Below are 22,462 nucleotides of genomic sequence, written 5' to 3'. Positions count from 1 at the left end.
CTGGGCAGGTTGCTTAACCTCTCTGTGTCTGCGTTTCCTCATTTAAAGACAGAACTTGGGACGTCTGGGTGGCTCAGAGGCTGAGCATCTGCCTTCGGCTCAGGGCGTGACCCCGGGGTCCCCAGATCGAGTCCCGCATCAGGGTCCCTGCAGGGAGCCTGCTTCTCCCTCTGCCTGTGTCTCTGCCTCTCTCTCGTGTCTCTCATGAATATGTAAATAAGATCTTTAAACATGAAAAAATAAATAAGTTAAAGACAGAACTTACCCCGTCGCATTAATGAGGTGTTACATAATACGAAGGGCTTAGCATCGTCCCGGATGCGTGCGTGACTAGTCCACCATAAATAGTGGCTTACAGGTCACGGGGGGGCGGGGGATTATTATTTTCCAGATCTTTTAGGATGTTTGGAAGATGACAGGTATCAACGCTGCTGGCTCTGGGCCTGGCACAGAGCGGGGGTGTTCAGGCACAACCCTTACCCCAGAGAGGCTGTAGTTTTGAGGAGAAAGGTAGCAGAGCGGAGTGGGTGGTGGGATGGTCCCATCTGCGCAGGGCAGGAGGCGGTGGTGGGCAGGGTAGGGGTGCGGGTGCGGGTGCGGGGGCTGGACAGGGCTCCTTGGCATAGGAGCCAGGGGTCTGCTCTCGGAGCTTCATGGGAACACAGAGCTTCCTGGAGACAGCTTAGGCCTTGGACGGGAGCGGAGGGGGGCAGAGATGGAAGGCAGTTCCAGAAATCCCCCCCCAGCCCCGCCAGCAGCAGGACACTCACCTTCAGCCCATCGGGCCCTGCAGGGCCACTATCTCCCTCGAGTCCCGGCTCTCCCTGCAAAGGGCAGTGGAGAAAGATGAGGAGACACTCCTGGGGAAGGGCCCAATGTGCTTTTACGCGCCCCCACCCCGAGGCAGGACGCCAACCCCCTAGCTCCCGGCAGTAGGGCCCTGGAGCGCCCGGCACACGGCAGGTGCCCAGTGAACAGTGGCCAAATTAGTGAGTGAGCCGGGGGGCTGAGGTACCCGCTCCCAGCTCTTCAGAAACGAGGAGCAGACCCCCAAGCCCAGCCTGCTCCATCTGCCGGGTTGGTCAGTGCAGGCTACATGAGACTATGAGTTACGAAGGGTCCAACTGGCTGGTTGGACTGGGAAGCACAGATGCCCAGCGGTTGCGAAAGGCTTGGATGCCATACAGACCTCAGTTTCCCCACTGGGCTCCCCATTCGCTGGCAGTGTGATCACAAGCCCCCACGGGCACCCGTTTCCTCATCGGAAAATTGGGCGGATACCACGTGCTTTAAGGGTGCGTGGAAGGCGCAGGGTAAGCGCCAGCAGGTGCAGCCGTTAGGGACCTTGTTTCTGGAACTGCAGCGAGCTCCTCGCGGAACCCCATCTCTCAGATGAGGAAAGGGAGACCAGCCTTAAGACTTTTGTTCCCAGCCAGTTTGGGAGTGATACCAAGACCCTGCGTCCCCATCTGACCCCCCAGCTAGGTTCTCGGCCTGCAGTCCCTGCCCCAGAGATGCCCCTGGACTTCTCAGTTCTCAGATCAGCTGTCGCATGAGTTGGGGTCTCTCCTGGCTTGCAGAGTTCATAGCTGCTTGGTACCTGAGCCCGAAGGGGCCTCAGAGGTCATCGAGGCAGGGACAGCAAAGGCATGACAGGTGTGTAGGCCCCGCCCTCCTCGTGCCCGTGGCAGATGTCACTAATGGATCCACTAGAACGTGACTCCATATGGGCAAGGGGCTAAGTCCCCCCACTTGGACCCCACCTTCTGCACTGTACCCCTCCCAGGCGGAGACCTTATAAACAGGGCACAGAGCATAGAGGGGCAGACAGAGAGGCATCCCAAAGCTTCTCCTCGAAAGACAAGCTTTGTGGGGGAGATGACCTTCCATGGAACAGTTTCCAGGGAGCATAGCAGGTGTGTTTCAAAAAGCAGAAGGGCTTGTGGGTCAACTAAATTGGGATTAATCCAAAAGCAACCAATGTCTTGGCTGCAGGCCTTCTCAGAGCCTTGAAGATGCTACGGCTAATGTGGACGAGGGAACGCGGAGCGTGCAGTGAGTCTCAAACACTCTGACCACACAATCCTTTTCTTCCAGGAGAGCCTCTCTACGTTGTGGAGATGCTGGTTTGCCAAGAGAGGCGGGATGAGGCTGTAGGGATTCACGGTCTCCTTCTCCCTGAGGTTCAGGGAGGTTGAATAAAGCCCTTCCCCACCCCCACCCCTGACCCAAGTGCCCCTGGGGGAGGGGGTCTTCGACTTACCCGCTGCCCAATGAGGCCTTGCTCCCCAGGGGGGCCCAGAGGCCCAAGGTCACCCTAGGAGAAGCCAAACACAAGTCCGTGGGGGCGGGTAGGGCCAGTCCCGGCCCTGGCCTCGCCTTCCTGTTCTCAGCAGCTCTGACTTGGGCGGGGAGCCGGGGAAGCACCTCGTTCCCAAGGACCAAAGCGAAACGGCAAAATGCCAGCCAGAGCCCCTGCTCCTCGCCAGCCCTGGCCGCGTCAGGACCACCACCAACGCCACCACCATCGAGCTCACGCTGACACGGCGCTGCCCTATGTGCCTCTTGACTTCGCACCTAAACCCCACAACAACCCTGCCAGAAAACAGATCTTCTCTTACAAGGGACCACGCACGGGGGCTCCGTAACTGGCCCGAGCCCATGAGGCTAAGAAGGGACAGGTTCGGGACCCAAACCTTGGGTAGTTTGGCTCCAGGGAGGATCGGACGCAGGGATGGCAAGTCTGTGGCTGACCACCTTCTTTACTCTCCCCGGGAGCCTTGGAGAGAAACCCAAAGGAGGAAGAGGCCCTAAACGAGCCAGAACAAATGTCACCTGCCCCCCTCCCCTCAAAGATCACCACGTGGGGATTTCCAGACTAGTCTCCGTCCGTGCTGACGTCTGGGGGGTGGGGGCACCAGGAGGAGGTGGGGCGCTGAGCCCCCGGCCCTGCCCCGAACTAGAAGGATCCCATTTCTGTCCGTTTTTATAGACGGGCCGGTTTTCCGCATTGTCGCAGCAAAGTTTTCTGGACCGAAGCCAACAACCGAAGTCCCGGGGCTGGTCCGAGTCCCTCTGGACGGCGGGAGGCTCAGCCACCGCTGGGGAGGGGGCGTCTGCCTCTAGTCCCCCCCCACCCCGGGGCCCTGCCCTAGCGAGGCCCTCAGGCCGCCAGCCCCGGGCCTGCGTCCTCCTCCACGGCTCCCCCGGAGCCCAGGCATCAAGGGGCGCCTGGTCCCCGCAGGTAGCGAGGGCCACGGGGCCCAAATGCAGAAGGTATCTCGGGAGGCCGGGAGGTGTGGCCTCCGGAGGGGGGCAGGTGCCAGAGAAAACACCGCTGGGCAGGGGGGCAGGGGCGGGGGCTCCGGGCCAGCTGGGCCCGCCCCCGTGGCCACCGCCAGGACCCGCTCCCCGCTCCCCGGCCGGCAGCGACACAGAGAACTCATTATCCCCACACAAGAAAGGCCCGTTTCTCTTCCGTGGAGAGGACGTGGCCGCCAGCTGGGAGCCGGTTTCCACAAGTCACTTTGCTCTTTCATCCCGCCTTACCTTCATCCCAGCTTCCCCAGGAAGGCCCGGCTCTCCCACGGCACCGGGTGGCCCCTGCAAGGAAATGCCATTGGTCCCTACAGCGAGGGCCGCCTCCGACTGGGGGGAGGAGGGAGGAGGGAGGAGGGAGGAGGGAGGAGGGAGGAGGGAGGAGGTCGGTTGGGCAGGCCCAGAGAGGGCAGGGAAGGCGCCCAGGTCACAGGGTGGCCTTGGGCCCGGGGCTACCCAGAAGCTGCCAGAACCTTCTGCGTCCCCACAAGCGTGGTTTGCCACAAGAAGAGCCCTTGGTGAGCACAAGGCAGAAAAGATCCTGCTGCCCGGGACAACAGGGGAGGCAGCCAGCGGAGGCCGCGCGGGCTGGGGGTCCCGTCCTTGCTCAGAAGCGGGGCCAGGACGACAGGCATGGGATGGGGGCCTGGTTCCCGTCATCGGCATGGCCCCAGCCCCTGCGCAAAGCCTGCAGCTGGCTTTCCCCGCCCCCGGGAGAGGGCACAGGTGCCTGAGGCCCCCGGGAGGGGCCCCCGGGGAGCCCCTCCTCGCCCTACGCTCCGGGGGCGGACCTGCCCTCTCTCCTAGCGGGTCTGCCCTTGGGTTTCTGCAAGACACAGGACACGCGCATCCCCAGGCCAGGCCAGGGCGCCCCCCACCCCTGCAGAGGATGACATCTCCCTAGCAGTGTCATGGGACACACAGGGGGCCGCGGCACTCACCTTGGGTCCCATCTCTCCTGGAGGGCCAAGTGGCCCCTGGGGTCCCTGCGGGCCCTATAAGACAGAAAGGCAGGTGCGCAACAGTTTTGAGAAGGTGGCCTGGGCCCTCTGTGGGGTCGGCAGGGGTGGGTGAGGGAGAGGATCCCGGAACCTGGGACTCTGCAGCCACGCCCCCCCGCCCCCCCACCCCGACACCTGCCACCTGTAGCTCCCTCCTCACCACCCGCTCTCTCACATTCCTTCCCTCAAACCGGGGGTCCCTCCCCCACTCAGAAACCTGCCGGCTCCTCCAAGCAGCCTTGCTCACTCTGTTCCCTCTGCCTGGAAGCCCTTCCACCTGGGATCTGCCTGCTAAAGCCCCCCCCACCCACCAGGCTCCTGGTCAATTTACTGTTCAATATGGCATCTCCTTGGGCCTAGAGATGTGGGGCCATGGCTCGGCCCCCGGGGGGAGGCAGGAGCCCCCGTCCTCCTCCTGCCCCATGCAGGGCTCCCTCCTGCTGGGGCCCCCCCAGACTGTCCCCTCCCATCCCTCTGCAGGGGTACCACTCACTGCCTCCCGGGCAGGGGGCTGACTCTCAGGCTGCCCCCCAGACCCCTCCTTCCAGGGAGACCTCCTGAACGGTTATCTCTGTTTCAAACCCCTCACTGGCTCCTGTCGGGACCCTGCAATTCCCATCCTGCCTCCCTTGGAGACTCGAGTACCCCGTTCCCTCAGCTTTTCACTGTGCAATGCACCCTGTATACATTTTTTTAAAGATTTTATTTATTTACTTACGAGAGACAGAGAGAGAGAGAGAGAGAGAGGCAGAGACACAGGCAGAGGAAGAAGCAGGCTCCATGCAGGGAGCCCGACGTGGGACTCGATCCCAGGACCCTCCCGGGATCAGGGCCTGAGCTGAAGGCAGACGCTCAACCACCGAGCCCCCCAGACGCCCCTACATTTTCTTATCTTCACAACAGGATGGCACAATAGGGACAATTCTTCCTGTTTCTTGCAAGAAAACTAGGCTGAGGGGCAAGTGAGCTTGGACTCCAACCCAGAGCTCCTGAGCTCTCCAGCCAGCGACCTCCCCACCCAGGCCTGTCCCTCTGTCACCTCCTTCTTGTGTGACCACGTCCCACAGCCCCGGGGCGCTGGCCCACCCAGACCAGCCTGCTAGGGGCAAAGAGGCAAAAGGAGGAGGAGAGCGAGCACTCACCGGTTCTCCTGGGAGGCCCTTGGTGCCCGGGGGGCCTGAGGGGCCCGGGATGCCCTGCAGAGGGAACCAAGGTGGTCTGAGTCCCTCCCAGGCCTCCTCCGGAAGCCTTCGAAGGGTGCGAGGGTCCCACGCCCACCCTCCCACGTGACAGGCGGGGAGACTGAGTCTCGGGGAGAGCGAGGCAGGCTGGAGGGGCTTCGGCGCAGGGAAGGGGGGAGCCAGAACCCTGTGGTTTCCGCAGTGGGATGGGGACTCGGTAACGTGGCTCTAATCTCCCGGCCTAGCCCCATGGGGCTTCCAGAACCTACTTACCGGGAAGCCTCGCGTGCCCGAGTGCCCGCGCTCACCGGCCGCACCCTGGAAACACACGTGGGGGGTTAGAGGCACAAACCACAGGGCAGGGAGCGGGAGAGGGGAGGGGGCCGGCAGCCTGGGCCCGACGTACCTGCTGCCCCGGCTGGCCCGGCCTGCCCTGCGGTCCCGGAGGGCCCTGCAGGAAGCAAAGCACGTGAATGAAGGTGGACAGGGTGCTTAGGAGGGCCCTTCTCGGGCCCCGACCCACGCTGCGGGGGAGACGGAAGGGACTGGGTCCCCCCTCCCGGTTGTGCAGGTGGGAAAACTGAGACCAGGCAAGGGGCCTGGCTCGTCACCGTCACCATCTGCTCTGGAGAGCCGGGGACCCCTGGCTCCTGCTGGGACCAGAGGCAATCTCGGCTCTCGGGGGCTCTGGAGGGGGCTGGGGGCCCCGGGGAAGGGGCCAGAGGGCACCCGAGGCTCCCTCCCTGCCCTGCCTCCTGCCTCCTCGGGCGCCCTCTTGTCCACTGCTCTCTCCCTCCCTCCCCCCCGACTCTGCTCTTCCTCCCCCCCCCACCCAGGCTCAGGCTGCAGGGCCCGGAGGAGTGGCCCGGGAGCTCCCAGCCTCTCCTGGGCTCCCTGCTGTCCAGGGCCCTAGCGCCCCGAGGAGGGCCTGAGCCTTGGTTCCTGGATTCCTGTCCCGGGCGGCGTGGGAGGCGCGAGGAAGGGCAGGCCGTGGGGTTGGTACCTTCAGGCCCCTGGACCCCTGCTCCCCGGCTGGTCCGTCCGGTCCTCGGGGGCCCTGGAACAGGAAAAAGGGACTAGCACGGTGGACAGCAGGGGTCTCCCTCGGGCTGGGAACCAGGAGCGCGGGCTGCCCAGGGCCTCGGGCCTTTCCTCCCACTGCCCGCACCCCCCCCCCCACCCCCGAGCCGGGTCACCCGGGTGCGACACGGGGAAGCCCCGAGGGACTCAGCTAGAGGCCCCGTCGTTCCAGAACAGGGCTGGTGGTTAAGGAGACCCTAGGGGTCAGCCGGCCAACGCCCTTCATGGTCGCGGAGGCTGAGGGCCGGACACATGTGGCCAGGTCCCCACAGTCAGCTCTTCACACCCGGCTGTTGCATCCTCTTCGCCGAGCACACAAGGGGCACTAACAGGTGTACACACCACAACCCTTGGGGGGAAGTGACAGGAGGGCCCGGGGAGGGTCTGCATGTGGCCGGGTGTGTGGAGCAGCCTCCTCCAGCCAGCTCCCAGACGACGGCTGGTGTTGGAGGGCCAGGTACAGGGCAGGGTCAGGCAGCTGTTCCTTGGAGCCCCGGAAGGACAATCTTATTCCTTTGGAATCCGGGAGCGCCCCCACCGTGAGGCAGGTCCAATACACCCCCTCCCCGCACTGCACAGATGGGAACACTGAGGCCCAGCCAAGGGAAGCGACTGGTCTAAGGTCCCTTAGCGCATCAGCAGGGGTATCCCCTCCAGGGTTCTACCCACAGGCCTGTGTGACCCCTTTCAGGGACGCCCACAGAGACACAGATGGAATGGGGTCCCCGGCAAAGGCCCCCCGTAGAGAACAGTGTGTTTGTGCTGGAGGGGACCTGGGCAGGGGGTCACACTGGGGAGACCAAGAGGGTCTCATGCAAGAGGCTGGCCCACCCTGGGCCTGGGAGTGTGGGGGCCAGCCACCAAAGGGGGCTGAGGAACGTGTCTGAGTGGAGCAGGTGCGGATAAGGGAGGAGAAAACAACGTGAAGAAATTTAAAAACGGAGCAAGAACGGATGCCTGGGGGGCTCAGTGGTTGAGCATCTGCCTAGGCTCAGGGTATGATTCTGGGGTCCTGGGATCGAGTCCCACATTGGGATCCCCGCAGGGAGCCTGCTTCTCCCTCTGCCTGGGTCTCTGCCTCTCTCTGTGTCTCTCATGGATAAATAAATAAAATCTTTGAAAAATAAAATAAAAACGGAGCAAGGAAATTTTCAATTAATAATTGAGCCAGAAAAAGCAACAGTTCCTCTTATCAGCTACCCGATGCCTCCACTCCAGACCAGAGCCTTCAATAGTGCCTCATGGACTGGGTAAAGCCAGGACGGGGGGCCACGCGGAGCCTCCGTTATCTTGTCTCTGAAATGGGGATGGGAATATCTCCCCGTTGTGTAGGTGGGGACATCCCGGGTCTTAGGAGCTGGGACAGAGGCTGAGCTGCTGGCTGGGCATCTGGGCCCTCCTGAGAGATGGCTCCTGGCCCCTGGCCTCTGTCTCTAGCTGAGGCTTGAACCTGCCTGGAAAGGGATGGCTCTGGGCCTGCGGTGGAGGCCCAGAGGTGCTGACGGCTTGGTCTGAACCACACAGCACCCTGTTAATCCCGGGAAGCCAAGCTTTCTGAGAGACACATTCGTGATCTCCAATAGTAGCAGTAGCTACAGCAGCAGCAGCAACGATCCTAAAAGCTATCGTCCTCCTCTTGCCACAAGGAAAGAGCCTGCGGTCGCACTGCTGGGAAGTGGACCCAACTCAGCCGGATGCCCATTTCCTTCCACACCTCTCTACCTGTCACTGCTTCTCAGTGTGCAAGTGAGCTCCGCATCAGAGGGGGTGTGCAAGTCAGAGAAGCCTGGAGCAGGACGTGGAGGAGACAGTGTCCTGGGAGAGCGCACTCCCTGGGAGACCAGCGAGCTGAGGGAGAAGCGGGTGCTGCTGGGGGGTGGGGTGGGGAGCGGGATACAGGGCCAGCCTTCGCTGTCTGGAGCCACAGCCCCCTCCGTCGCTGGTTCCCCAGGGCGGGGAGATGAGCAGGGCGCACGCCAACCCCTGCTCCGGGCCACTCTGCGGCTCGTCCTGGGTCCCGAGAGTCCCCCCCGCCCCCCCGCCCCCCTGCCCCGTCCCCCGGGCCTGCTCCTTCCTTCCCCAAGCAAACACGGGTCAGCCTGCCTTGCTGGAGGCAGGCCTGGGCCTCTGGGGCTTGGTCTGAGCCGTGTGTCTGTTCTCTGGTCGCCAGTCCCCAGGAAGATGCCATGGCAGTCCCGGCTGGCGCTACCGTCCAGAGAAAACCTGGCCAATCGTAGGCCTTGTGGCAAAGGGACGGATGGCCAAGGGGGAAGGACCGCGGGCCTGTCCCCTGCCTGCCGAGCCGCTCGCCATGCGTGGAGGGATCGGACCCTGGCCCTCCAGAGAGCTCAGCTCTGTCTCCCGCCCGCTCTACAGAGGAAAACTAGAGGCCCAGAGAGAGGGAGCCAGTGGCTCAAGGTCGCAGAGGAAGAGCCAGGATTCGGGGCCAGGTCTGCTGAGCTCTGAGCCCCCTCCTTGGGACAGAGCCCAGTGTCAGGCACGTGAATCCTAGAATCCCCTATGACTCCCTCAAAGTGCTTGCTGGAGGGAGATAGTGGACTCTCCCAGGTAACAGGGCTTTTAGGCACTGTCTTCACCAACACCGTGCCTCAGGGCAGAGCCTTCCAGGCAGGCTTCTCTAGTCTCTGGCTTGCACACCCTCACTGATGGGGAGCTCACTCCTGCACTGATAAGCACTGACTGGTGGTGGTGGGGGAAAAAAAAAGGGCATCCAGCTGATGTGAGTTCAAATGTCATCCACTAAGTCTTGGAGGAGTGAAGAAGCTGGCCTGAGGTCCCAGAGCTGGTAACTGGGAAGGCCGAGACTTGCCCCTGTCTGAACCCAGAGCCCCCGCTCTTTCAGTTGAGGCCTGTGGACCCAGACCCTGTCAGCAGTTCTACCAAGAACAGAGGGGCTGAGGCCCTCGTCTTGTCCCCTCGTGCACACCCCTGCCCACCCCCTGTGAAGTGGCCAATGGCCAATGGTGGACTATTAGGCCAGGGAGCCAGGAGGCCCGTCCCACAGGCTTTGCATTCCTGCCAAACCCAGCAGCAGCGGGAGGAGCTCACGTCCCGAAGCTTCCCTCCCGGCCCTGGAGACTTTTGATGTGGTCGGGAGCCTGGGTTTCCTCAAGCAGGACACACATTCTCCAAGCCACTGCCGGGAAGGGGTGCTGGAGACAGCTGGGGCAGCTCGGGGAGCTGAGGACCTGAATCTCCAGCTCATCTGGCTTCCTGAGGGCAGGAGGCAGTGTGCAGGGCGCAAGTGGCTGCCAATGGGCCTGGGTCCACTTGCAGAGACCCGGCACTGGGACCCAGCACTGGGAAGGGCCCTGCTGGGCCCGAGGAATGCCTCTTAATCCCCCCTCTCCCAGCCTGCCTGCTGGCCATCTGGTTTGGGGGAAAATTTAAAACCACTTGAAATTCAGCCAAGAGGAGACTAATCACAGATCCCCCCCCCCCGTACGGAGGAGCTTGGATAGCAGGCCTGGGCTGTCCCTCAGCGCTACCTGGCCATGGCGGTCCCTCCTCCAAGGCTGCCTGGCCTAGCCCCGGTTCACCAGCTGGGAACAGAAAACCCCTCCATCGGCCCTCCCTGCACGACCGAAACTAAGACGGTGCCTGAGGGCCAGATTCCCTGGCTTCAAATCCCAGCTCTGCCACTTTCTGGCTGTGCAACCCGAGACAACTGACTCAACCTCCCTGTGCCTTAGTTTCCTTGTGCGTAAAATGGAAATCAGAAGCGCACCTTCTTTATAGAGTCGTGTTGAAGATTAAATGAGTTAACATATGTGATGGACAGTACCCGACCCGTAGGAAGTACCCGTGGTTGCCCCTGGCGACTGTGCTGAGGCCAGCCCTTGCTTAAAATCCTCTGTGGCTCCCCACTACCCTGGGAGCACAGCGCACAGGCCAGCTGTCGTTTGCAGGCTTGCCACCTGCTGGTTCCTGTCTCATCCCTCTCCTCCGACCCTCTGTTGAACCCACAGAGACCCCCAAATGTGCCTTCTCTTACCTTAGGGCTGGTGACCTTGCCTGGAACCTGGCGGCAGCTCCAGCACCCTCCTCTCCCTGAAGCATTCTCTGCCACCCTGTCCAGGCTCCCAAGCTGCCTATGCTTCGCCGTCCATGTGCCAATGCCCCCAGACAACCTATTTGACCTACTTGATTGAGCCATGGGGATAGCCATGGGGACAGCCATGGGTCACGCCTCTCCCATGCTCTGTAGCCTCTGCAGGGCCTCCACCAGTGGCTGTCAGACCGTCGGTGCTAAGTAAATGGTGCCCGAATGAACGAACGAACAAATGAATGGACAAAACACTGGTACCACGGAGCCTGGCTGTACCCACGGGATGCCAAGGCCTGCTGCTCAGAAATAAGGTGGAGAGGGGCGGGTCCCAAGGCTGACAGCCAGGCCCAGGATGAGCCTGGAACCCTGCCTGATTCCATGAAAATCACAGATCTCAGGGCTGGGCAGGGGGCAAGGACCAGGAGGTAGTGTCCCTGTCAGGTGGCCCCTGCCAGGGTCAGCACCCCCTCCCCGGGGGCTGGGCCCCACTTACCCAGAGTCCCTTTGCTCCCCTCATGCCTGGTGGACCTCGAGATCCTGGAGGACCCTGTGGGGAGGAGAAAGAGTTTGGAGAAGCCTCCTTTCAGGTAGCAAGGGCGACCCGGAACGCTAGGAGTGTGGGGGCAAAGCCTGGCTGCAGCCCTCAAACAGGCCTTGCTCGGGAATGGCCCCTGCCCGGGCCCCGTAGCCTCCACATAGAAGGGCTTGGCTTCCCCCAGTGGGAAAAGCCATCCGATGGGGAGAAGCAGCCCACAAGCTATACCCCAGAGCCCGGGTCAACGGCCTGGGTTCAACGTGGTGGGCCTCCAGCCCTCCCGGAGAAGCCAGCAGTGAGGAGAAGCCTCCCTGGGTGGACGAGCCATTTCCTTCTGTATCTCAAAACCAACACCCAGAAGCTCCCATGACCTTCCTGACCAAAGGGCTCCCCAGATACCCATTTCCCCGGTCTTCCTTCCAACAGCAAGGGGAACACGGCAGCCCGCGTGCTCTCCCTCACCAAACCTCAGCTGCGACATCTCCTTCTGTCCAGAAGGCTCTGACCAGGGCAGAAAGAGCCTGGGGTCCGAGGGGGAGGAACCAGACCACAGCCCCGAGGTGAGGGAGGGAGAGGCGGGGATGTGGGGTGGCAAGACACAGGGAGGGAGGGAAGGAAGACACAGGGTTGCCTTTGTTCTTTGAGCTCTCAGCACCCAGCACAGCACAGGCCTACGACCGGGATTTGGGGATCTGTTGAATGAACCACGAACAGTCGAACCACAGAAGGGGACAGAGGGTAGGAAGGGAGCTGAGAGGAAGCAGGCCGCCTCATGCCTAATCTCTGATCCGGGGTCCCGGCCCCAGCTGCACAGGGGGCGCGGCGCCTCCCCACGCCGTCCAGCCAGGACCCCTCCAGGAGCCTCCCGGCTCAGCAGCGAGCCTCAGACTGGGCGTGCTCCTTTGACAAGGAAGAGGCGGCTTCATCCCCCTCCAAATACCAGGGAGAGGCCCAGCTCCATTTGGGGCCTCGGGAAAAACTGGCTGTTCCATTTCTCTCTGGCCCCACGGCCTCGAGGAACGCAGACCCTCGGTCAGCTGCAGCTGCCGGGCGGATGTGTGCGGCTGGTTCCCACTCGCCCCTTGTCAGCAGAGCAAGCAGGGTGTGGACCCACACGCCTGGCCCAATATGAAGGCCGATCTGACTCCCGGATGGCGGGTGACAGCAAGATTGGGTGAGAATGAGCTATTTTATAGCGGGATCTCGGACAGCGAGACGGCATGTAATGCGTCACTGGGAAATTCAGGAGCCAAGTCTTTGCTTTGAGGCAGTCGAACCGAGTGCTCACAAGAACAGACTGCTTCCCCCGAGGAGCAGGTTCAAACCCCAGCCCTGCCGCCTTCCTAATTCTGGGACGTCGGCAAGTGATTGCAACTTTTTGGGCCTCAGTTTCCTCATCTGCGAAATGGGGTTAAGAAGAATCTCTAGCTCGCGGAGCTGCTGGGACAACGAAATGACATGGAAGGTCCTCAGTAAAGGGTCGCTATCAGTTGTCTCGATGTGGGAAGGGGTCAGCGATGGGGGGGGTCCCAGAACCTGAGTGTCCCCAGTACCCCCAGGCAAACGAGGATAATGATCTCAGCTGACCTCAGTGGGCTGTAGGAGAATGTGCATGTTCACGTGCTTGGAAAAGCGGGGAGAATGCTCATCAGACGTGAACGGTGTCATCAGAAATGTCACCTTAATGGCAGTGGTCCTACTGGTGGCAGTGGTAGTTACCGCGTCTAGTAAATAGTCGTTATTACTAGTGCGGCTCATCGCACTTAGTCTGCACGTGGACGGTTCGCCAAGCATTGCACCTGGGGCGTATCTCTGATGCCTCCTAAGGGAGGGAGTTCGATGCTGGCCTACGGATGGCGAAACCGAGACACAGAGAGGCTATGAACGCTGCCAACAGTCACCCAGTGAGTAAAATTTGACTCACATTTGACTCTGATGCTGAAGCCAGGCTTCCGGGCCCTGGTGCCGTGCTGTTCCCCCAGCAGCACCAGGGCAGCTGGCTGCCCAGAGGGAGCCCCCAGAGATCCATGAGACCAGCCCCATGTGCAGCAGTGGCGGGAGGTCAGGGGCAGACCCCGGGGTCTGAAGGCAGCATGTGGCTGACCTCACTCAGAACGGTTGGAGGCGCCGAGGACGCAAAGCGGGGACGAGGTCAGGGGAGCCATGGAGTAGGGGACTCAGAGGAGGCCGGAGCTCCCTTCCGTGTGCTGCCTTAGACGTCCCCACTGTTTTCCCACCTCCCACTGGCCTTCTGTTTTGTCCCAGCAACTCCGTTCCAGGCTCCTCTCCTCCCGCTGGACAGGTGGGGAGACTGAGGCCCAGAGAGGCTGAGGTTCAGGGGCACAGGAGCTACAGTTTGGATGATGGACCCTCGCCTGGGCACCTCCCACCCCGACGGTCCCCGATCACTGCATCTCCGGGAGCAACTGCTGGGCCCTGGAACTTTCATCCTACGAACGCTGGGGAGGGAGATGGGCCAGCAGCTTTCAGGCTGGGTGGGCTAGGACCCTCAGGTCACAAGTTGGGCTCTGCAGCCCACCAGCCCGCCCCTCCAGCCCCAGGCAGGAAGTGGCTTCTCCGCTTCCTTCTCGTTAATAGGGAAAAATACACCATCAGGAGCCCAGAGCGCTGGCTCTCATCCCACCTCTGCACAATCATTGAAAGGATTGTAGAGGACAGACAGCACCACCTGCGGCTCGCACCTCCGTCTTGGGATGATGAGCACTTGAGTTCAGGCTTCTCATCCCTGGCTAGTCCCTCCATCTCCCTCCTCAGGACCTAGCACTGCCCGGCACGTAGTAGGTGCTCAGTAAAGTTCTGTTAGTGAGTGAGAGGATGTTTCTACTCGGCACTCCCATTAGACAAGATCTTAAAAGCAGATATATTTCTCTTTTTTAAAGATTTTATCTATTTATTTGGGACAGAGATGGTGAGACCACGAGCAGCGGGGAGAGGAGCAAAGTGAGAGGAAGAGCGAGAAGCAGATTCCCTACTGAGCAGGGTGCCCGAGTCAGGGATCGATCCCAGGACCCTGAGATCATGACTGGAGCCGAAGGCAGAGCCTTAACCGACTGAGCCGTCCAGGTGTCCCAGCACATGTATTTCTAATCATTCCTGCACCTTTCGGATTGAGCGTAGGCCCAGAACGCGGTAGGTGCACACAAAGTCTGGGAACTGAGCTGGCTTTGTTTCCCTAATTGGCACAAAGAACTGGTGTGCGGTGCACACTTCCCTTGGATTCAGACCCTCAAAGGCTCCCGTTTCCTCCCTCATCAGACCCCAGGGAGTCCCTCAGTTGGGCCTTTGGAGGGAGCTGGGCAGCCCGAACTCATCGTCCCCCAGCCCTGCCCCGGGATCGTGCCTGGGCTGGTCCCCTTCCTCCAGCCCCCTCCCACCTGCCTGAAGCCCACCTCTCCACCTCTCCAGATGGGGCTCCCAGCCTTGAGCCCCAGCCTCGCCTCGAGGGAGAGCCCCCCCAGTCTCCATGCTCTGTCAGCAGAGACAGAGGCAGCAGAAGGTCCGAGGGCTCAGGATGACAGTCACCACTCCCTGCCCCCAACATCACCCTCGGGAGAGTAGATGGGCCCACCCCCACCCCAGCTACCCTGCCTCTCCCACCCCTCCCTGCCTTGGGATCCTCAGGAATCTCCCCAGTTCCCCAGTCATCCCAAGAAGTCCAAGACCCCTGAGTCCTCACCCTTGTGCTCAGCCCAAGTATCCCCAACATTTCCCATCTTCTCCCCTACGCTTCCTCATAGCAGGTGTCACTTAGTTATTGGGTTCTCTCTCCCCCAAATGCCGGAATATAAGCTCCTAAAGGCAGTGGCTATTTCCCGCCTTGCTGATGGCTGCACCCCCGGCTCCTAGAGTGGCTCCAGGCACACACGACACCGTATTTCCTGAGTGAAGGGGCAAAGCAGCAACGGCACTGATGGCCAACCCGCTCCTGCACTAGCAACACCGCTACGTAACGAACACCAGCGGCCTGGTGTCATCTAACCCGCGTGATGACACGATCACGGCCACGATGAACTTCTTTCTCTATGTTTCCACGAGCAAACTTTAGGTTCGATGATCTTTCCTGGCAATTGGGAGCTGGGATTCAAATCCAGGTTTGTCTGACTCTGAGACCTGGAGACTCCTCACTGTTACTCGACAATGGGTTTGAGCAAAGGGAACATGAGGGCTTTGCTTACCGGGGGTCCAGGCTCTCCGGGGGTCCCAACAGCACCAGGAGTTCCAGGATGACCCTACCAAGAAGGAGACGAGAGAGAAGGAGTCAGGTGAAGCAGGTGGCTCTTCCTCCTTCCACCCCAGCTGCCCTGGTCCCCGCCCCGGCCCAGTGCCCCAGGGGCAGCAGCCAGGCCTCTTGGAGGCCCAAGTACATGGAAGCAGGCAGAGGAGAGCAGAGCTGTCACCACGACTGTGACAGGAGCAGGCAGGCAGCACACACTGGCTCCTTACCATCGAGCCCTTGGGTCCTGGTGCGCCTGGGGGTCCCATCATGCCCCGGTCACCCTGTGATGGAGACAGCAAGGCAGGGAGGTCATGGCTGTGGGGTGGCTCTGTGGGAGGCAGGTGCAGAGGTCTTCAAGAGGCCAAAGAGGGAGAGGCAGGGACTTGTCCAAAGTCTACAGTCACATCACCCAGGGTGGTGGCCGGGGAAGGGGTGCTGGGATTTCACTCGGCAGAAGCCGGGAACCCAGCAAGCCCCGGAAGGCTCAGCATCCGCTGTGGCATGCCACCCAGCGGGCTTCCCTCGGGCATGGGCGGTCCTGATCGAGGATGTGCTGATGACATTGTCTTCTGTGATGCTGGCCCACGTCACGTGGTCCTCACTGGGCCTGGCATCCCCTGGGCGGGCCTTGCAGAGGTGGCGATGGCCATAGAAGGCACGCTCACTCTTCCCATCCCCTGCCCAGAGAGGAGATGCCGGAGCATCTGAGACGCAATTATTTTCCTCTTGACCCAATCCAGACCAACCGGGCAGAGATGGTGGAGGGAGGGGCTCTGGGTTTGAATCCTGATTCTGTGTTTGAGAGGCCCTGTGTTTTGCATCCACCCAGACACCACTTATTGAGCATCTACTACGTGCCTGGCGCAACACCCTAGCCCCTAAAGATGCGAAGGTGAGTAGTGCAGACAGACCTTGCTCACATGGGGAGCCCTCAGAGTGCTGCAGAGAGACACACAGAGCACCAACACAGGCGCAGACAGGTCCACACAATGAGGGCGTGCGTGCTAAGGCCCTTCGGTGGGGGATCTGACCCATCAGGTGCAGGGATGTGGTGGGGCGGGCCTCCCTTGGGAAGACCTGCTACACCCAAGAGAGCAGAGGGGTGGCACTGGGGAGGGTGCACCTGGACAGGAGGACCAGCGCGGGCAATGGTCTGTAGGTGAGGAGGGACCGCAGAGAGGTGGCATTGGGGAGGAGGGTGCACCTGGACAGGAGGACCAGCACAGGCAATGGTCTGTAGGTGAGGGGGGACCCCAGAGGGGTGGCGTTGGGGAGGAGGGTGCACCTGGCCTGGAGGACCAGCACAGGCAATGGTCTGTAGGTGAGGGGGGACCCCAGAGGGGTGGCGTTGGGGAGGAGGGTGCACCTGGCCTGGAGGACCAGCGCCGGCTGTGGTCTGTAGCAGAGGAGGGACCCAGAAAGTTTGAGCAACAAAAGAAGGCCAGAGTTGGTTTGATATTACACTCCAGTTGTGCAAGACGTGACCACCAGTGGCAACAGGGTGAAGGGTACGAGGGACCTTTCTGCTCTGTTTTTTGCAACATCTTGTGATTCTCTAACTGCTTCAACATAACAAGTTAAATTAAAAAGAGAAGAAGAAGAGGAGAAAACAGGAAGGTGGAGAAGGAGACGGAGGGGAGCAGCTAGCGGTGGTGGCGGCCAGGGGGTCTGGGATCGGAGTGATGAGAAGTAAGGTCTCAGGAAGAGCCTGGAAAGGAAGGTGGGGCCGAACCAGGGCAGAGGCTTCCTCTCCCAGGACCTCAGGCTCTCTGTCCATCAGCTCCCCAGAAGGCCCGCTTGGGGGTTGGATAAGCCCACTGACGGAAAGCGGGTGGGAAACAGAGGCACGGGGTGCTTGTGGGCTGGGAGCTAAGCCTCGGCAGGGAGAGGTGGGGGCCTCGGGCACCGAACCTGATTCACATCCGGCGCTGCCACTCTCTACCTGGGTGGCCTGGGCCCGGTCACCTCCCCCTTGTGAGCCCCGGTTATTTGGTCTGTACAACACGGCTGCTGGGGGGCGGTCACAGGGACGCCTGAGGAACTCTGCCCTTTCTTAAAAGGATGGCTCTCCGCCTCCCGCCTGTGGCCCACACCTGTTCGGGGCCCGTGCGCAGCCAGGAGGGCCCACGCCTCGCGTGGAGCCGGCTGTCACCCAGAGTCACGTGGCGGTGGCAATGCCGCCGGGAGGGCAGGACAGAGCCCCAGGGCAGTGCCGGCAACGGGGGCAGTGGCTAAGGAGAAGCCGGGGAAAGGCGCTGAAGTCCCCACGACACCCGGCCCGTCCTCCTCTTCCAGCTTCAGCCGCAAAGTTGCACTTGTTTCGGTACCGTCCCCGCATAACTCACCTTTTCTCCCATGATCCCTGGCTCCCCGACCAGACCGATGAATCCCAGAAGTCCCTAGAAGACACGGCCCGCGAGCAAGAGAAAAGGGGAAGGCCCGTGAACCCGGGGACGCGGCGAGTCAAAGGCCACAGGCGGGCGGTGGCTCCGGCCCTGCGGCCCCTGCCCGCGCCCCTGCCCGCGCCCGGGCCCCAGCAGGCCTGGGGCTGCCACGGAGGAGCTGCCTCTCTCCAGGCACTGTCCCGACTTCCCTCACTCCTCCAGATGGTTCTGATTTCGGAGCCAAGCGTGGGGCCGCTGCCAGCATCCCTGGGAGCGCCGCACATTCTTCCCGCGCCAGGAGCAGGCTGGGAGGCGGCCGCGTTTGGGGGGTGGCCGTGCTGGGAAGAGCCCTGCCTGCTAGACTCGGTCCCCATCGCTCAGGGCTCCGGGGCCGTCTCCAAGAGAGAAGCAAACCGGCTGGCCAGGATGGAAACAGCAGGCAGCCTCGGCCAAGGGCCTTGCTTCACAGGGGGGACGCGGAGGCCTCTACGGTCCCCTGAAAGGCTCCCTCTGCTTTCTGAAGGGCGCACTCGCACTCACACTGGTTCCTGTCGCTCTTTCTAACTCCACTGGGTGATAACTCGCCTCGGGTTCCAGGGGCTCTTCTAGGTGGCCTTGGGCCTCGCTGGCCCTGCCAGGCGCACCCACGCCCGCGCGGCCAGGCTCAGCAACCCGGAGGAGACACCCGGGAAAGCAGACGATTCCTTGTCCAGACCCCAAGCCCCCCCACCCCGGTGGACGGGGTGTCTCGCACAGTTCAGAGGGGCAACAGCGGCTTTGGAAGGACTCAGGTTTGCAGCCAAGAGTTTCTGGGAGCATCAGGAAAGGCTGACTGAGAGGGAGGAGTGGATCCGTCCCCCACGAGCTGCTCCCTGTCCCCCAAGCGGATCCAGAAAGGAACGAGACCCTGAAGCTGAGCGGACACAGGTCAGAAGTTGCAAGCTGTGCGCTCAGGCAGGGAAGCTGGCCAAGCCGTCAATCAACCGGGGTGAGAAAACGGTGCCCATTTCCAAAGGCTGAGCTCCGTGGGTCTCGGAGACCTTTGTAAAGTGGCAGCTCAGGCCACGACTGTGTGTGTCTTGCAGCTGCAGCCTGGGATTCAGCTCTGGTCCGTGGGGCTCCAAGGCCCGTGCACCCGTCCCTCCACCCGGGGACCCCCAAAGCGAGTGGTCGTGAGCAGGGCACAGATCCCCTGGCACCCCTGCACCAATGCCACACGGTGGAGCGTCCTGGGTCCCTGGGCTCAGAGACCCTTCGGGGTTGAAGCATGAGGTGTGAGGGGTGAGGTACAAGGCATGAGGTCATGGCTAGCAAGTCACGGACCATGACCAAGTATTTGACATTTACAACAACTTACTTTAAAAAAAAATTAGAGCATTTTCAAGGTGACGGCATTATTAATAACAATAGCTGGCACTTACTGAGGGCCAAGCCCTGAACCTGATATTTTTTCTGGCATCGTCAGTCAGTCTTTAGGCTTGGGGACCCTGGGCAAGTCCATGGAGCCTCTCTGAGCCTCATCGTTGGTGGGGGTGGGGGGGCAGGGGGCACTTGAGATAAAGGTCTCTCCCTATCTCCCCGGGGTTGCTCTGAGTCTTGAAGATAATGCGTGGCACATGTAGGCACTCAATAAATGCTAGTTCCCTCCCATCCCGTTCTAATTTATTTTAAAAGGGCAGAGGGTTAACACAGAGGCCCGAGCGCCCCACTAGGGAGCACTCAGACATTTAGAGGATGCTGAGCGACGGGAATAAAAACGGCTCTGTTAAGAGGCCCCTGCCCGACTGGCCCAGAGAAACAGAAATTTCCTAGCTACTTTAAATTTATGAGTTGTTGGGTCCTGGAAGGCAGGCGGGTCATAAACCTCAAACAAGAAGCCAAGCAGGATCCTAATGAATAAGAGCCATACAGCAAGTGCCCCGTCTCCCCGCCCGGGCCCCCAGGACACCCATGGGGCACCGTCCCGGAAGATCCTGGCAGGCCCGTCCTGCGGGTGGAGAGGAGGCTGGCCTGGAGGCCCAGGGCTTCCACCTGGCGGGGGGCGGGGTGGGGGGGGGGCGGGTGGAGGAGCAGCCCTGACCGCTGCGGGAGGACACGGGGCAGGAGGAAGCACCAGATCAGAGTCCCCGATGTGGGGAAGAGGGTGGCCCTGGTCCCCCTCCGTCGTATGGCATTCTGCTCGGGCACGGAGTACACCTGAGGAGCAGACAGCGGTAGGTCCTTTGCTGGAACAGGTGTCTTGGGTGAGCGTTTGCAGCCCCGGCCCCTCCCTGGATGGACAGGGAGCTTCTTCAAGGCAAGGCCCGGCCTGTGCTCACCCTCGTGCGCCCAGCACCGAGCACAGGGCCTGCTGACGAGCCCTCTGCGCTCTGGCTAGCTGTCACCAAGGGGCAAGGGCTCAGGAGCTCACAGGATTATCCGGTCCCTCTAAGGCCCGTCTTGGGAGCCCAGCAGCCCTGGGGGTCAACCTTGGCTCTGACACGCCTGTGTTGCCGTCGAGGAGAGCCTCACAAGTGAGCTCACTTCTCAGAGCCGGACTCTCCTCACTCGTGAGATGGGGTTACCGAGCCACCCTGGGGCTGCGGAGGAGAGCGCAGGCGGTGGTGGAGAAGGCGCTGGGCCTGGAGCCCGGTCCCTAACGGGAGCCCAATCAGTGCCGATGCATACGTCCCTAAGGAGGACCTCAGAACCTTTGCCGGGACCCTCGGATTCTGCAGTGGACGACTGGTGCCTGCCCCTTCCCACCCCGGGGCCCCAGCGCTGCCTCACGGTTCAGGCGGGCCTGTTTCCGGCGGCGGTCCCAGTAGCCGGGCAGCTAGACCGGGCTGGGCGCCGCTCCTCTTGGCCACCCCCCGCTTTGCCACTACCTTACTCAGTCACTCTTGTTAACGAGATTGCCCATGTGGGCTAGGATCCCGGGGTCTACGCTGGGGTTTCCGGAAGGCCCCGTGGATGGAATTCAGGGGCAGTCCCTGAACTTGAAGAGGAAAAAAAAAAAAAAAAAAATCACGACTCTTCTTTCCACCGACCTCTGATGGAAATTTAGCACATCCCTCAAACCTGAGCGTAGGCGACGAACCCACGGTACCTGTTACTGTCACAGATAGGCACACGTCACATTACAGTCATTGTTGCAGATTTCAAAACATGTCACTAAGGCTTGTCGCAGCTTCAAATTTGAGGTCGTTAGCAGGCCTGCTGCTGGATCTCGTTATGCAATGCATTAATAAAGAAGCCCGTCTGAGACTAGGTCACCTTGAACGCACTTTGACGATTGTATTTCATTATCATCGATTTCCTCTGTAATCCTTCGTTTTGCACTTGATGCATTTAAAAACTTTATTACGGGACGGGGTCCACAGGACCCCGGGACAGAGTGCTTTGTTTGCAAGGACCCTCTGTGTCCCGACATTCTAAGATTCTGAGGATCTATTTCCCGAGGGCCCTTCCCATCAGCATAAGTATGAAATTAAATTTGCTGATCGCATGGCCTTCTTCCTCTTCTTCTTTTTTTTTTTTTTTTTTTTTCCAATCAGGAAATATATGCAGGCCGTGACAGCCCTTCCAAACTCCTGGGCTTCCCACAGAATGCGCTCGAATGACACTGGAAAGGTTTCAAAAATCCAGTCCACCCCCTGCTTTAATTCCTTTCTTCCCGCCAACAGATGTTGCAGGCCTGGTGAGGAAGCCCATCGTGCACCGCTCTCACGCCACTGATGGCGTTTCTCAGCAGAGGCAGATTCTTCTGGGTCCCCGACGCTATCCCCCCTCCTGCACGAGGCAGCCCCTTGCAGGGTTTAAGGGAGTGCAGGAGATTGCTACCTTTCCACCTGGCCCCCAAGCCCAGAGGTTAAGCTTTCGTCCGTAGCATCCAGAACGCTGGATCACCCAAATGAAGGTCGTGATTCTCAAACCTCCCCTGTCATGACAACTTGCAAACTCTTCTCCTCTTCAGACCTTGGCCTGACTTCCCGCCTAGCCGGAGCCACTGATCTGAGTTTCACTTTCCTCTAAGTGAGGGTTGCCTGAGCGAGAGCCCCTGGCAGGTGGCTACGCTTCTCCGGGTTTCAGCTGCCTTATCTGTCAACGGAGCACAGCCGGCGAGTCTCGAAGGCTCTTCCAGTTGTAATGTTCTGGGAGCAGAGTCATGGAACCCCTTTGGGCAAATGCTCCGAAAACATCCACAGGGCCAGGCCAAGGCGCTGTGATTCGGGGCTTTCTCCCTCAGTGACTTCACCTCGCTGAGAGTCAGCGACCATCCCGATCAAAGGGGAGACAAGCTAACTGACCCCAGCAGCCTGCACGGGCACGGAAGGCGGATGCGCGTGGAGCGCTGCACCGAAGGGCTCGGCACAGAGGAAGCGCGTGATAAAGAGTCATTGTGTTCGGAGACCAGTGTGGACTCACCTGCTCACCCACATGCCCTGGCCGCCCAGCGTCGCCTGGCTCCCCCTGCAAAGAGGAAAAGAGGAGCATCACTTGGGATGGGTGATGGGAGTGTAGCCCCCCCCCGCCCCCCCGCCGCCGCCGCCGCACAGGGAACAGCCACAGGTAACTGGCCTCGTCCCTACCAGTAGGGAAGGACAGAAAACCTCAACCCCAGCGTCTGGCCTTGCAGAGACCTCAAACAAACGGCGGAAGCAATGGGACCCTCGCA

General features: G+C 61.0%; 1 protein-coding gene across 5 annotated transcripts in view; it reads right to left on the bottom strand.

Moving 5' to 3' along the window:
- Positions 1 to 22,462, bottom strand: part of COL27A1 (collagen type XXVII alpha 1 chain) — a 135,109-nt gene that overhangs the window by 32,067 nt on the left and 80,580 nt on the right. For all 5 annotated transcript variants that reach the window (XR_012038508.1, XM_072842498.1, XM_072842493.1 and 2 more), the window contains 13 exons: positions 22,213 to 22,257; positions 17,767 to 17,820; positions 15,649 to 15,702; positions 15,381 to 15,434; positions 11,143 to 11,196; positions 6,504 to 6,557; positions 5,907 to 5,951; positions 5,774 to 5,818; positions 5,462 to 5,515; positions 4,260 to 4,313; positions 3,550 to 3,603; positions 2,264 to 2,317; positions 771 to 824 (listed from right to left, as the gene is read on the bottom strand). Coding sequence is in view for 4 of the 5 variants with exons in the window: in XM_072842498.1 (XP_072698599.1) it covers positions 771 to 824; positions 2,264 to 2,317; positions 3,550 to 3,603; positions 4,260 to 4,313; positions 5,462 to 5,515; positions 5,774 to 5,818; positions 5,907 to 5,951; positions 6,504 to 6,557; positions 11,143 to 11,196; positions 15,381 to 15,434; positions 15,649 to 15,702; positions 17,767 to 17,820; positions 22,213 to 22,257 (675 nt within the window). In the remaining variant the exon portion in view is untranslated. The remainder of the gene's footprint in view (positions 1 to 770; positions 825 to 2,263; positions 2,318 to 3,549; positions 3,604 to 4,259; positions 4,314 to 5,461; positions 5,516 to 5,773; positions 5,819 to 5,906; positions 5,952 to 6,503; positions 6,558 to 11,142; positions 11,197 to 15,380; positions 15,435 to 15,648; positions 15,703 to 17,766; positions 17,821 to 22,212; positions 22,258 to 22,462) is intronic.

This window comes from Canis lupus, chromosome 10, assembly GCF_048164855.1.
Source record: "Canis lupus baileyi chromosome 10, mCanLup2.hap1, whole genome shotgun sequence".
NCBI classification, from domain to species: Eukaryota; Metazoa; Chordata; class Mammalia; order Carnivora; family Canidae; genus Canis; species Canis lupus.
Note: the sequence above shows the minus strand (reverse complement) of the source record. Positions and strands in the feature narration are given on the sequence as shown.